We start from the raw sequence: 16472 nt of genomic DNA on the forward strand, positions 1-16472 counted from the left end.
CAGATGGCCATTTTGCTAGAAAAATACATGATGACAATTAGCTGTATCCTTTTTCTTTTTTATGATTTCTAAAATAAATTGTGTATATCGCCACTTTTAGGAAAAGTACAACAAAAAATGTATTTACTTAGCAGCAAATGAGAGCTTTTTTTCTCTAATTTCTTAAAGAGTGAATTTAATCCTGCCCTTTTAACATTTATTGTTTGCACTGCTTTTCAAAAATGTGAAGTTAGGCATTCATTTATCCATCTCTTGAACTCATAATTCCCAGTTCAGGGTTACAGTGAGCAATATTCTGTGCCAGCAGCATTAGACACAAAGAAGCAACCAGTCTTGAAGATGTAGAATTACCAGTTAGTACAACTTACAATAGGTATTTGAGAATGTGCAAACTCTATGTGGAAGGTGTCCAGGCCAGAGGTTGTTATTTCTCATTAGCAAAAATATAAATAGACAATTATTGTTCAGCATTATATGCACAGATAGATCAGTCTCTGAATTTACAATGTACCTCACTGATATTTCATAAATCATCAGTGTACCTGTAGTGCATAACTGCTTATTTTTCATTCTTGTATCAAACATTGAATAAAGCACTGTTAGCCATACTTTAAATCAAATTTTAAGCTAATGGTGACATACTGTTTAAAAAATAAAATGATAGTCAAACACAAAAACATGCCAAAGATACGAAAGTAAATTTCTCTGTTGAAAATTTTGTATTTCTGGTAAACATCAAAATAAAGCAGTAAAAAAGGAAGTAGCATAATCTAAAAATGTCTGAAGGTTCAGTTTTGCATTATCTGTGTGTATTTTGGATTTTCAAGCAGGTTCAAGCAGTCATTTAATCATCTAAACATGATGTTGTCTAAAGAAGATCAGATTTTAATTAAAATTATAGTGATTGTAGTCCTAAAATTTGTATTACAAATTAGTTATAGTTAGTTTTATAATTGCAGAATCAATCATGTGTTTTTCATCAGAAGTAATGGCAGGAACTTCTGGAGATCACAGCATTAACAGAAAATAGTTAGGCAAGAAATATAATTACATTATATTCAAGAACAAGGTAAATCCAAGTCAGATTCACAGTTTCCCGGAGCTTATCACTGTAGCATCAGGTGCAACTTAGCAATAAGCACTGAATAGGGTGCATGTCCATCAGAGCACCCACTCATGCACATGTCTGTACTCACAATGGGCTAATTTGTAATTCATGCAGATACAGTATAGGAAAAACATGCAGAGAGCAACAAAGCACAAGATTCAAACAAAGGAATTAGATCTATGAGGCTACAGTGTTAATCACTGCACCACCATGCTCCCATACTTATATTTTTTGTTATTTTAATTTTATAATTAAACTCAGCATTAAAAATTTTATTCCAATACCTTAAATATCAATTTTGTCTCACTATTACTCACAAAACAGGTCTAGTACAGGTAAATAAATGGGAAATAATCTGTATAAAGGACATAACCTCTATGAACTTCATCAAACATTATAAGAACTTTGTCAACCCTTCAAGAATTGTCCCAGTATCTTCTTCTAGTATGTTTTAAAATCTTGGTAAGGTGTATCTATCTTCTGCTTCGCCAGAATTACATTTTTTTAATGACTTTTAAAGTTTATCATGTTTCACTATTACATGGGCTTAATCGTAATTTGATTATTTGGCTGGTTTCTTACCAGGTAATTAGATTGTAGTTCAGACCTATAAATGTATTACTCTGATCTTCACCCTGTCAAGTAAGCGAACCAGCTTCCATGGCACAGTGTCAGAGGTTTGATCCCCATAAGGGGAAGCAAAAATGTGTACATCTGATGAGCCCTAATTAGGGCTAAACACATGTTGTGTACTCTGTATTCTCTGTATTATTTGGAAGGAACTATATCAGATATATATATATATATATATATATATATATATATATATATATATATATATATATATATATATATATATATATATATATATATATATATATATACTGCTCAAAAGAATTAAAGGAACACTTTTTAATCAGAGTATAGCATAAAGTCAATGAAACTTATGGGATATTAATCTGGTCAGTTAAGTAGCAGAGGGGGTTGTTAATCAGTTTCAGCTGCTGTGGTGTTAATGAAATTAACAACAGATGCACTAGAGGGGCAACAATGAGATGACCCCCAAAACAGGAATGGTTTAACAGGTGGAGGCCACTGACATTTTTCTCTCCTCATCTTTTCTGACTGTTTCTTCACTAGTTTTGCATTTGGCTACAGTCAGTGTCACTACTGGTAGCATGAGGCGATACCTGGACCCTACAGAGGTTGCACAGGTAGTCCAACTTCTCCAGGATGGCACATCAATACGTGTCATTGCCAGAAGGTTTGCTGTGTCTCTGCACAGTCTCAAGGGCATGGAGGAGATTCTAGGAGACAAGCAGTTACTCTAGGAGAGCTGGAGAGGGCCATAGAAGGTCCATAACCCATCAGCAGGACCAGTATCTGCTCCTTTGGGCAAGGAGGAACAGGATGAGCACTGCCAGAGCCCTACAAAATGACCTCCAGCAGGCCACTGGTGTGAATGTCTCTGACCAAACAACCAGAAAGACTTCATGAGGGTGACCCAAGTGCCCCATGTCCTCTAATGGGCCCTGAGCTCACTGCCCAGCAGCATGCAGCTCGATTGGCATTCGCCATAGAATACCAGAATTGGCAGTTGCACCACTGATGCCCTGTGCTTTTTACAGATGAGAGCAGGTTCACCCTGAGCACATGACAGAAGTGAAAGGGTCTGGAGAAGCCATGGAGAACATTATGCTGCCTGTAACATCATTCAGCATGAGCAGTTAGCTGGTGGGTTAATGATTGTCTGGGGAGGCATATCCATGGAGGGTCACACAGACCGCTACAGGCTTAACAAAGGCACCTTGGCTGCCATTAGGTATCAGGATGAAATCCTTGGACCCATTGTCAGACCCTATGCTGGTACAGTGGCTCCTGGTGCACGACAATTCCTGGCCTCATGTGGTGAGAGTATGCAGGCAGTTCCTGGAGGATGAAGGAATTGATACCATTGACAGGCCACCACACTTTCCTGACCTAAATCCAATAGAACACCTCTGGGACATTATGTTTTGGTCCATCCAATGCCACCAGGTTGCACTTCAGACTGTCCAGGAGCTCAGTGATGCCCTGGTCCAGATCTGGGAGGAGATCCCCCACAACACCATCTGTCATCTCATTAGAAGCATGCACCGATGTTGTCAGGCATGTATACAAGAACACAGGGGCCATACAAAGTGCTGCGTACAATTTTGAGTTGCTGCAATTAAATTTTGGCAAAATGGACTAGCCTGCCACATAATTTTTTCACTCTGATTTTTGGGGCGTCTTTGAATTCAGGGCTCTGTAGGTTGATCATTTTCATTTCCATAAAACGATGTGGCATCCTTTCGTTCCTAACACATTACCCAGTCTACAGTATATCAGTATAGATATCCAGGAGGATTTCTTTTTCCCATTGAGATCTGATGTGTTTTCAAAGTGTTCCTTTGATTTTTTTGAGCAGTTTTTATATATATATATATATATATATATATATATATATATATATATATATATATATATATATATATATATATACCACACAAAATTGAATTTCTGTCTCTTTGTGCGAGCACCACATGAAAACCACCTCATCTATTCCTACAAAATTTTTCATTTATTACCGTTATAGTTTACTTGAATACCGGCTAATAAAATTTTAGATTTTCTGTGTATAAATATCTATGAAAAAAATTTAAACAGAAACAGCTTCATTAAACACTACCACTTTCACTGGACCTTTCTGCCTTTTAACCTCAATATCTACAAAACACAATATGTTATCTATATGATTTGTTACTTCATAACAATTATATACTATTCTGCTACAAAACAATGTCAATTTATGGTGTTTATGTTGACCACAATAATTATTGAGACGTTTCAATATTTAATAGTGTTGAAAAGAGCTGAATGACTGTGGCAACATGATGCTGTCAGACACACTTTAACATTCTGCATAATGTACACATGAGAATTAGATTTTTTTGATACTGATTTAATTCTAGTACATTAACCCTAATCTGTAGAAAATATTTAGTTAAAAATTAAAGAACATTTTGCTTTTTTAAAGATTCCCTTATCAGGTAAACAAGCATTTGTTTTGTCACATGTAGGTCACTTAACATTTTAGCTTATTATCTATCTTGTTTTTATTATCATTTGAGATTCAAAACTGTACTTGCAATCACAACTTGCAGCTAGTAATAATGCAGTAACATTCTTTTTATGGTTTGCTTTCAAGGGGAATTTGATACCGTACAGAGTCCCTCAACACCAATTAAAGACTTGGATGATAGATCATGTCGAACTTCAGGAGCAAAATCTCGAGGAAGAGGAAGGAAGAATAACCCATCTCCTCCGCCTGACAGTGACTTGGAGGTTTGACCTCAAATATCCATATCTTACTACCTTTCTACCTTTCTTTCAAATATCCATATCTTACTACCTATATATATATATATATATATATATATATATAAAGTACATATATATATAATTTTATTATTATTTCATTATCAATGGTAAATGGAGGTTCAGAGAATTTCTACATAAGCTATAGCTTTTTTACACAATTTGTATTTTCTTCTCTTTGTGTAGGTGTTCACCCATTTATTTTTGTACTTAGTTCTCTTATCTCTTTCATATTGTTTGAGTTTTGATGATTTATTTGTTCAAATGTTTCATGTCTGTGATTTAGCTTTAAGGTTTGGCATTTATAGTTAAATTACTTTCACCACAAAACCTACGCAGTGGAGTTTTCTTACAAGTTCTTTCAAGTCCATCATTTTGTTCTCATAAAACAAAATTAAGATCCTTCAGCAAAAAAGTAAAAACTTTCAGTTTTAATCCAGAACAACAATTGTCAGGGTGACTGTTGACAGCACTCTGAAGAGGACTTGCCAAGTGATGTCACTGCTGAGTGGCCTTGGATTGTGAAGAACAAGCTAAGTAAGGCATCTGTGAACTGTGCTGTAAAGTCAAAGTGAAAACAGAATTAAATTATATATTTATATATATATATATTAAATTATATTTGCAGAATTAAAAATCCAGAACACGCACAAGCTATAAATGCATTTAGTTTGAGTTATTTAGCAAAATTCTAAACAGAGTTCTCACTAATAATTATCTGTTGCTAAAACTATTAAAAATGCTTCTTTATTTTTTGATAGAAATAGACTAATTTATTTATTTTATGTTTTGTTTTTAAGCGTGTATTTGTGTGGGATCTTGATGAAACAATCATCATCTTTCACTCCCTACTTACAGGATCTTATGCACAGAAGTATGGTAAGGTAAGCAATCAGCTTTTCTCTTCAATCATCACATTAAACCTGTTGAACAATCGGAAAGAAATCATTTTTTGCAGAAGTACACAATCCCCAAGTAAATAGACTGCTCTGTGTTATAGCCCAACACAAGCTCCAAAGCAACTCTTAACATGTGGCAATCAGTCATTATAGGAGAATACCATTTTGCTTGAATTACCTTCCTGGTTTAATTTAAATTATACACTCAACCATAGAAATAAGGAGTCAATTTTATCATCACCCAAGCAATAGCCTCTGCTACCAACAGCATTATGAACAAGCTTCAAGCACGTCACTGAGGTGTTGGCTGTTCAACTGTGTACTTGTGATTTGGCTCTAAGAAAAAGTGAAAAGGCTGAGGGAAGTACTCAGATGTTAAAACTTGGCGAGAAATAAGAGCATCAACAGGACATGATCGATGTAGCTCATATGGAGTCATATCCCAAATGCAAGCTAAAATAATTTTAGGTGTGTTTATGTATGCAAGCTATGTGTAAAATACAGAAATACAGTATTTCTGATTACTTTTGCAGTGTATTACAGCGTTTATTGTAAATCCTCACTGAATAATCTATAAAAATATAAAAAATACAATTTTACAGAATTTATATAAATTTGTTATATTTTATTAACCATAACATCAGTTCTAATTACAAAAGCAACATCACTTTTGACCATCTTCTTCCCATTTTATTGTCACATATTCAGAAACCTACTCATACTATAATCAGCTAGCTTCACAAAAACCTAACATGTGCCTATTTATGTAAGATTATTAACAGCTTCCTTCTAACCACTTGGATAAGAATATATATTCCTCTTATGCAGGGAATCTTATCTTTTAGCTTATTGAGTTTGTCATCCATTGTTACCTGGAGAAATGTGCATACAGCCTCTTTCCTACCAAGAAGGCATTATTTACCTCAGAGAGTAAGTCTGCAAGATGTTGAATGGCTATTATTTAGATTTGTGTGTTTGATATTCATTGTGAAAAGGGGATTGAAAAGACAAAACTATGCAAAATTATTGCATGTAGGACTCTATTCATGTCAATTTAGGGATTTCTTCATGCCAGGTATGTATAATGTAAAGTTTTAAAGTTGTTGTTGCAAATTTTAAAAGTAAAAAGTTTGAATTCTTTTACTACTGTAGTGTTAATCAGTTCCAGGTAATTAATGGATTACAAATGCCCTATGATATAATTTTAGGTCTAGCAGAGCAAGTCTGTCTCAGTACTAAGATGGACAAGTGATTAGTGCTTGAATACGAGCCTTTCTGCAAATTACAAAGAACTTGGCAATCAAGGGTCTGACCTTTGTCCAGAATTTACAAGAAATTTTGTGGGTGATTTTTAGTTGAAGGGTGTTTGTAGTGAAATTTAATCTTTCCTGCATTATACATTTTAACAATGATTACTTCTGTAGGCCCAAAATAAGAATTTGTAAACAAATGTAATTATTGGAAGCCATTTGGTTTAAATTGATCCAAATTATGGGCAAAGATAGAAGATTTACAGTTTTGTTTAAGAAAATGGGAATATATTTTGATGAACTAATTTTATGAATGAGCTGAAATATTTTTTAAAATAATTCAACAGTAGCAATAGTTGAAATAGACATCTAAAAGTACTGCAGTACATTGTGCTGAATGAAGAGAACATCACCATCATATAAAGCAACAGCAAATATTGGTCAAATATCAATATCAGCTTTCAGTAACAGAAGAAATTAAAAAGAACATGAACAGTCCCAAAACTAACATCTCACTTAGAAATAGTGATAAGTTAGCACTGAATGTAATAACAACAGGTAGTGCTGAGTATAACAGTTTTTATAAAAACTAAATTACAGATTTTTTCAGAATAAAAACATTTATGAGCTTATTTATTCCTGTGGATCTCATAAAATATTATGACACAACACATTATATGTGTACTCTGTATGAGAGAGAGGTTAGGAGCATGCGCTGATATAGTGTGTTGCCACACCCACCACATGACAAACCACCTCAGGATCCTAGATTAGGACTAGAATGCAGCCTTGCAATGGGTGACACCTCACCACCACATAAGTTCAGATGGAATGGAACAGCATGAAGTTTTTTTACAATGACTGGAGTGCAAATCCTCCCACCAACCCCCAAGCTTTCCCTGTGGGTTGGAGGGCCTGCTTGCAGGGTTGGATGCAGATTAACCTAACCAGAATGGAGCAATTGCAGGTTCAGGGCCTTGCTCAAGGGCCAAACAGAGTGGTGTCACTTCTGGCATTTACAGGATTTGAACCAGCACCATATTGAAAACTTGGATGGTTAACTGTGGTCAAAATGGCATTAAATACAATACAATACAATTTATTTCTGTATAACCCAAAATCACACAAGAAGTGCCGCAATGGGCTTTAACAGGCCCTGCCTCTTGGCAGCCCCCCAGCCTTGACTCTCTAAGATGACAAGGAAAAACTCCCAAAAAAAACCCTTGTAGGAAAAAATGAAAGAAACCTTGGGAAAGGCAGTTCAAAAAGAGACCCCCTTCCAAGTAGGTTGGGCATGCAGTGGGTGTCAAAAAGAAGGGGATAAATACAATACAATACAATACACAGAACATATCCTCAATACAGTATAAAAAATAAAAAATTTACAAGTATGGAGCAGAATTTAACATTAAATGGTTTAGTGAAATCTGGACAGTCTTTATTCAATGCTGCTGCTTTTTTTTCTTCAGTGTTCCATTTTTATAGTGCATTAAATTTACAGCTTCAAATTCAGAGAGCTGAGTCAAGTTTAAAAGAACAACACATATACATCATAGGTCGTGATGGACTAGCATCCTGTTCTCGACACGTTTCTGCCTCAAACCTGATGCTGCAGGAATAGTTTCCTGCCCATTGCTCATGGATTAAATGGATGGAAGAACGTTCGTTATCTTCTTAAAAAAGGGAGGAGGCACCAATAGAGAACAATTGTGAACCACAGAAAGAAAATGGGTGCAGAAAATCAAAATAATAAGGTTTTTGAAACTGTTAAATTGATTTTGTTTTGTTTTTGTCTCAATAATGACATTAGTACTGATTTGGGAATAATGTTCTTAAGTGTCACACTATATAAAAGACCCTATGTCTATTAGGAGAAATGTCTTAATTGCCAGTTACCATATTTTAGAAATGTCTCTTTGATGCAATTAGAAAGCAAGTTAATTTACACTTTCTCATATGCAGCTTTAAATTGTCTCCAGAACAAATTCAGGACATATTTAATGATGAAAACAATACAGCAGAACATGTTTACAGTGTAGAAAAGTGGTCACACAGATTAGTTTTCATCAGTTTGAAGCATGTTTGCTGTAATTGGTAGTAATTTAAAAATGTTTTATTGATCAAAGAAGGTCTCTGATAACTTAATAGCAGTGTGACAATTACCTTGGTTGCTCCTTCTCTTTTGGTTTCTTATACATCCAGTGATGCACTTGGGCACAACATCAGTTGGTTCATTGAGTCTTTTGAATATCAGACACCCTCTCCCAGGTCAGCCAGCCAGGAATGACCAGCTCCCAGCTTGTGTTCATGGTTTGCACCTTTTTAGCCACAATCACCTCAGGGCCTTCTCTGCTACGTTTGTAGTGGTCTTGATGGCTTTTCTTTTTCACACCTGTGTTGCCTGGGAGACTGTAATCCTTGCATAACGATCAAGCTGCAAAGCATCTGCAACCCTTCTCTGCTGAGTCACAACATACTTTCCACCCCCATCTGTGGCACTCCTCCACCAAGTCTGAATATTTGGATACTTTTCTCCTCATTTGCTTCTTTCATCCTCACTTCTCAGGCAACCGTTAGCTCCAGCATGACTACCTTCTTCAGTGCGTCTGAAAAAAGCACTATGTCTGGCCTGAGGGTGGTCTCTAAGATCTTTTCTGTGAATTGCCGCTGCTTCCCCATGTCCACCCACATATGCCACTAATCCACTCTTGCTTTTGTTTGAGGTAGTGGCTTCTTCTTTGTCCAGACAAATGAGATCAATTGTGTTGCTGGTTGACTTGTCTTTGGTGATGTTGATTGTTTCTATGATTGTTGTTAACTCCTGGTCAGGATACCAGTGACAATGATCTTCTCCCAGTAGTTTGTGACAACAGCATTCTGGTGAATGAATCTTGCCCCAAAAGAAGAGATTAGATAAAGTTTGGAGTACATCATACACTATTTATTATTAAGACAACTAACATGTTTATGATATGGCACAATTGTTTACATTAATTTTTAGGTGCATTTCCATATAAATTGAAAAACTTCTACAGAATGACAGTTCACACTTATTTTTCAAGTACAGTTGTCAGCAATATTCAATTTTTGTTGAGATATCTCAAATACAGCATGCTGTACAAAGTTTTAAAATTCCCAAACCTCCATCTTGAAAGCATTGGACAATTTGCAAATTTGTCTGTCTTGACACAGAGAAACATTCTGCACAAATGCACTTACAGACCAGTTTAGTGTTTCAAATTTACTTTGAGGGAGATCACTTCAATTTATATATTTTGTTTGTTTTCCTCCTTTACTTGTCTGACAGACAATCCTTTTTTGTGTGATCAATTTTTTATTGAAATACAAAGCAGACACTTTAAAGGGGAACAAAAACCATTCTGATAGGAATTACAATAAGGTAGAACTCCATGTTTGGCACCACCCCCTCACCTTATCACCTGGTAACACAACCCAACCCTGCTACATCAAAATTGGTAGCAACAACAAAAGAATAATGTAACCTATGAGACCCAGCAAGGTAACAGTACAGCATCATTCCCATTATGGAGAGGAAAAACTAAGGATTAGGACTGTGGCCAGGACCTTGGTGAATCTATTCATAGACCAGCTGTACTGTATCCATCCATTTATCAATAATAAAAGCTAGATGCTCCATTGATCCTCACTGCTGACAAATACAAGAGGATCAGATTAAGAAAGGAAGACTCCCAGACAGAAAAGTAGAAGAATCAGAAAATGTCCAGAGGCAAGCGGAAGGCAAGGGCACTTTTTAGCAGCGATTGCAGCTTCTGCTGGATAATACAGTAGATAAATGAAGTGAGGAAACGTCTAAAAGTAGGAAAAGCAAGGGTATACCAATACAGAGTATGGAAGTATGAAAATCAGACACCACAGGCCAAAAACTAAACACAGAAGGAGAGTCCCAAAACATATGCAAAATATACATGTGGTGTTCAAGGAGCAAAAGTGACAATTGACAAATGGCAATTCTCAAGCATATTGTTTATGGGAGGTAACATATAATCGGTGGGCAGCACTCACTAACAACTTGGCCTCCCGTAAGAGTGCAATATCTGCCCTTTTTACCTTGGAGAAAATCCAAAACAGCATCCCATTTCTCATTTGAGCCTAGACCTTGAACATTCCAAGAAGTAATTGTTAAATTAGATATTATACATGATATAATACAGAACTGGGTTTATTAAAATGCAGTAAAGGGAAAAAATGAGAAAGCAGGGTGATGCCAAGCATCCACCTCCCAACTCACTTGACACCCAAGGCTTATACTTAAGAAAAATAGCTGAGCACGATCAACCCACCCCACAAAACACTACAACCCTTTCTCAGAACCTGTACCCCCAACCAACCCCAGTCTCTCATGTCTGCATGAAAAAAAACACAGGCAGTCCATAAGAATAATAAAAAGTAAACTAAATATAGACCAAAAATCAACACAAGAGAAGGAGTAAATCTGCAGTGCATCTTGTACCTGGAAGCAGATCCATTGCATGAGAATAAAACAGGTCACTTGCATACCCCAGAAGTACAATATCTAAATTAGTGAACACCTCTGTAATGAAAAACACTAGTGGTTCAATAGTAAATTGAAAATAACAGCAAGAGACTAAATTAATCTATCAAGAAACTGTATCAGCATTGAACAAACCATGACATTGGAGTATAGTAATCTGTAAATTCAGAGAACATTCACTAAAAGTATAGCCCCAAATCAGAAAAAGTTCAGACAGTATGGAAAATGCAAATAAAAAAACGTGATTCATAAATTTACTTTGACCTTTATTTACTTGCAGACAGTATGAACCCAAGATATTTCATGTTTTGTCTGGTTAACTTCATTTCTTGTTACTCATATACATCCATTCCTGCATTTCTAGCCTGCAACACATAAAAAATGTTAGGATGGGGCAAATTAGAGACAGTAATGAGGAAAATAATTAAATAAAGATACGACTTCAAACAGGTGATGTCAACAGGTGATTGTAATCAGGATTTGGTACAAAAGCATGCACGAATGGATGAGTCTTTGAGGAGCAAAGATGGGCAGAGGATTTCCAGTTTGTCAGCAGATGTGTGAGAAAATTATTGAGATGTTAATAAACAGTGTTCCTCAAAGAAGGATTGGAAGGTTTTTGCATACAGTATTTCTCACTTGACAGTGGATAATACCATTAAACGATTCAAGGACTCTGGAGGCATATTGAGCAAGGGCGCAAGCCTAAGCTGAACATCTGTGATGTCCAATTCCTCAGACAGCACTGCGTCAAGAACCGTCACTCAGCAATAGCTGACATAACCACATGGGCGAGGGGTTACTTTGGCAAACCTTTGTCAAGCACTACAATACAAAGTTACATTTACAAATGCGACTTAAAACTTTACTAGGCAAAAAAGAAGCCTTATTTTAACAATGTCCAGAAGCAACATCTACTTCTCTGGGCTCTGAGGCATCTGGGATGAACCATTATACAGTGGAAACATGTATTGTGGTCAGACGATTCAGTATTCCAGATCTTTTTTTGAAGAAATGGATGCTGTGTGCTTCAGACCGAAGACAAAAAGGACCATCCAGACTGTTTTCAGCAACAAGTCCAGAAGCCAGGGTGTGTCATGTTATGGGGTTATGTCAATGCCCTTGGCAAAAGTAATTTATACTTCTGTATTGGCAGCAATAATGCAGAAAAGTCCACTGAGATTTTAGAGTAACATATGCTGCCTTTCAAGACGACATCTTTTCCAGGGATGTTCATACATTTTTCAGCAAGACTTTGCAAACCCACATTCTGCACACATTGGAAGGCATTGCTGTAAAAGAACATGGTACGGGTTCTGGACTATCCTGCCTGCAGTCTTGACCTGTCCCTGATAGAGAACGTGTGGAGAATTCTGAAAATGCAATAATGATGACCCTGTACTGTTGCACACCTTAAAATGTGTTTTTAGGAAGAATGGAACAAAATAACATTTGAATCAGTTCATCACTTGGTGCCCTTAGTACCAAAACATCTTCTATTTGTTGTGAGAAGGAATGGTGACATAACAAAGTGATGAATGCTTTACTGTACTAAATTTTTTGGAATGTGTTGCAGGCCTGAAATGCAAGAATGGATGTATATTAACAAATTAAATGAAGGTGACCAGACAAAACATGAAATATCTTGGGTTCATACTGTCTGCAATGAAATAAAAGTCAAAGTAAATTTAAGAATCACCGCATTTTTTTTAATTTGCATTATCCATACCATCCCAGCTTCTTCTGATTTGGGGTTGTATACAGTGAGCATGCGATAGTTGGTAGTGTGCACAGGTTTGTCTCCCAAAAAAAATAAACTATGTTCCCTCAGGAGCTGTGTAGATAACTGACTTTCTGATGAAGTAACTAAAATAATTTAAATTGTTCCAACTTTCAAATCATTTAACTAACATCCCAAACACACCTGAATGTTAGGCCATGTGTACATTTCTAACTTGTTACTTTTCGGATATAGGCAGTTTAAGTTATTTGCTCCAGGTCACATAGTGAGTTGGACACAAATATTAAAAAGGATACTTTGGGTGTAGGGCAGAGGTGTCAATTGGACATTGCAGTGCATTAGGAACGCTAGCAGCAGGCATGAGATTGAAATCAGCATAAAATTACATCTATGCCAGGACCAGCTCTAGTGCCTCCCCATCCATATCCCCCAGGCCTATCTTGCAACTCTTTTTTGCAATGTTTATATCATAGAATGCAGGAGCATTGCTATTTTAGCTTTTGATATAGTATATTCTGTTCCTATGTAACATTGTCCTTGAAATCTGGTAGTTTTAATTGAGTCTGACTGGATTTATATTCACATACATATACTGTTTGCATTTTATGTGAAATATGGGTATGTATTTGACAATTTGTGGTAAACGTTAGCAAAGAAAAATAGCAGTTTACCACGTAAATGCATATAAATTTGAAATAATAATTTGACATTAGATCTCACTATTTTTTATTTACAAAATGTGTAAAAGCAAATAATATATAAATATAACAATATAACATAATATATAGGTTCATTTCTTGACATTAGCTCAATTTTACAAAACAACAGTTTTAACAAGTAAAAATAATATGTTTAAGTTTTTAATAAAAATGCATATCACTAAAATTCAAAATTGCTTTTTTTCTTGCTTACATCTTTGAGAATTTAGAAACAATTTCTTTTAAGTACATAGCTTGGACTAGCTCACATTCCCCTGATAAAGTTGCAGAGAATTATATAAATCATACTAATATATACTGTATAAATGACATACATGACTCCCATATTGTATGATCACAGAGTATTCACAGTAATACTAATATCGAATAATAAGTATTATTATAGTATTATAGTATTATAAAACAGGAATATATAGTATTAAATATGCAATTCAAGAAATGCCAAGCTGGTAAATTGTATCCTGAGCAGTTACATGATTATGCAGAAATCCAAACTTGGAGTATTTTTGTTCCTTATCTGGTACCATTAAATACTGTCAGAATTCATAACAGACACATAAACAATGCTTCAAAAACCACTCATAATGAGAATGCACTTTGCTTGAAAAGACAAGAAGAAACTGAAATAAATGCATGTATTTATCCAAAATCTGCATCAATGTCAAAATTAGGATGGAGAATAAGATAATGAACAACCTTTCTAAAGGGGAAAGAGAATAAAATTTAAAGTAAAACTGTCAACATGGGCCTGAAGAAAGTAAAGAACAAGAACATTCAGAAGCAGGGTGTGGCTGTAAGAAAGGCTGTAAGTGATTCATTTTACTTTGAAGGGCAACCTGGTCCTGGACTGGATGTGTGGATAGGTCGTCTGTACTGGACTTAAGGGTGACATTAGTTCAATCCTCTTTAAGGAACAGCAAGTGCACAAGGAAGAGAAAGGCCTATGTAAAACAGATTCTGTCATTTTTCAGTGGTGCCATTTCTGAGCAACCCAGTACTAATTCCCGCCATCCTTTGTCAAAGTTTATTTAAAAACTACGGGGCTTACCCCTGCTCGCTTCACTCGCCAACCCCTACTGGCCTGCGCTACGCGCCAGCCACTTCACATCTCTGCCACTCGGGGGGCTGAACACACCCCAAGGAGATGTGGTCACTCTTCCAAAACCCCCTCTTAAACAGTGAAAAAATGGGAAACAAATACATTTTTTTTTACCTCCTCTTTGCTCGATCAGCTGCTGGATTGCTGCTGCTGCGGTGCTGCATGATCTACATCTTGCGCAGCACTTCGAACATTTAAAAGCCTGTAGAAGCAGTGGTGTTTGTTATCTAATCATTGTCTTTTATTTCCGGCTCAGGGCGTGGTTAAATCTCTTGGCACAAAGTCTCGTCTCGTGGGATGTGAGTTCTTGATATTTTTTAGTTTATAATTTAAAAATGGAATAAGAAACTGAAAATCTAACAAAATCACATTAAAGTTTGGTAAATTCTGAAAAGAATGATACCAAACATATATATGTAGGTTTTAAAATAAACCTGACAAAAAAGTGACATTAAAACGTTACATAAAATCGTTGCACTTTTAGGCTTAGGATTTTATATATATACAGTGCATCTGGAAAGTATTCACAGCGCATTACTTTTTCCACATTTTGCTAAGTTACAGCCTTATTCCAAAATGGATTAAATTGATTTTTTCCTCAGAATTCTACACACAACACCCCATAATGACAATGTGAAAAAAGTTTACTTGAGGTTTTTGCAGATTTATTAAAAATAAACTGAGAAATCACATGTACATAAGTATTCACAGCCTTTGCCATGAAGCTCAAAATTGAGCTCAGGTGCATCCTGTTTCCCGTGATCATCCTTGAGATGTTTCTGCAGCTTAATTGGAGTCCACCTGTGGTAAATTCAGTTGATTGGACATGATTTGGAAAGGCACACACCAGTCTATATAAGGTCCCACAGTTGACAGTTCATGTCAGAGCACAAACCAGGCATGAAGTCAAAGGAATTGTCTGTAGACCTCCGAGACAGGATTGTCTTGAGACACAAATCTGGGGAAGGTTACAGAAAAACTTTTGCAGCTTTGAAGATTCCAATGAGCACCAGGACTCTTCCTAGAGCTGGCCGGCCATCTAAACTGAGCGATCGGGAGAGAAGGGCCTTATTCAGGGAGGTGACCAAGAACCCGATGGTCACTCTATCAGAGCTCCAGAGGTCCTCTGGGGAGAGAGGAGAACCTTCCAGAAGGACAACCATCTCTGCAGCAATCCACCAATCAGGCCTGTATGGTAGAGTGGCCAGACAGAAGCCACTCCTTAGTAAAAGGCACATGGCAGCTTGCCTGGAGTTTGCCAAAAGACACCTGATGGACTCTCAGACCATGATAAACAAAATTCTCTGGTCTGATGAGACAAAGATTGAACTCTTTGGTGTGAATGCCAGGCGTCATGTTTGGAGGAAACCAGGCACTGCTCATCACCAGGCCAATACCATCCCTACAGTGAAGCATGGTGGTGGCAGTATTGTGCTGTGGGGATGTTTTTCAGCGGCAGGGAGACTAGTCAGGATAAAGGGAAAGATGACTGCAGCAATGTACAGAGACATCCTGGATGAAAACCTGCTCCAGAGCACTCTTGACCTCAGACTGAGGCGACGGTTCATCTTTCAACAGGACAACGACCCTAAGCACACAGCCAAGATATCAATGGAGTGGCTTCAGGACAACACTGTGAATATCCTTGAGTGGCCCAGCCAGAGCCCAGACTTGAATCCGATTGAACATCTCTGGAGAGATCTTAAAATGGCTGTGCACAGAC

The 16472-nt window shown here is 36.6% G+C and overlaps 1 protein-coding gene across 18 annotated transcripts in view; it reads left to right on the forward strand.

Annotated features, from left to right (window-relative positions):
• Positions 1-16472, forward strand: part of eya4 (EYA transcriptional coactivator and phosphatase 4) — a 288462-nt gene that overhangs the window by 241362 nt on the left and 30628 nt on the right. For all 18 annotated transcript variants that reach the window (XM_039747739.1, XM_039747744.1, XM_039747754.1 and 15 more), the window contains 2 exons: positions 4338-4474; positions 5308-5391. In XM_039747739.1, coding sequence (XP_039603673.1) covers positions 4338-4474; positions 5308-5391 — 221 coding nt within the window. The remainder of the gene's footprint in view (positions 1-4337; positions 4475-5307; positions 5392-16472) is intronic.

Source organism: Polypterus senegalus, chromosome 3 (assembly GCF_016835505.1).
Source record: "Polypterus senegalus isolate Bchr_013 chromosome 3, ASM1683550v1, whole genome shotgun sequence".
NCBI classification, from domain to species: Eukaryota; Metazoa; Chordata; class Cladistia; order Polypteriformes; family Polypteridae; genus Polypterus; species Polypterus senegalus.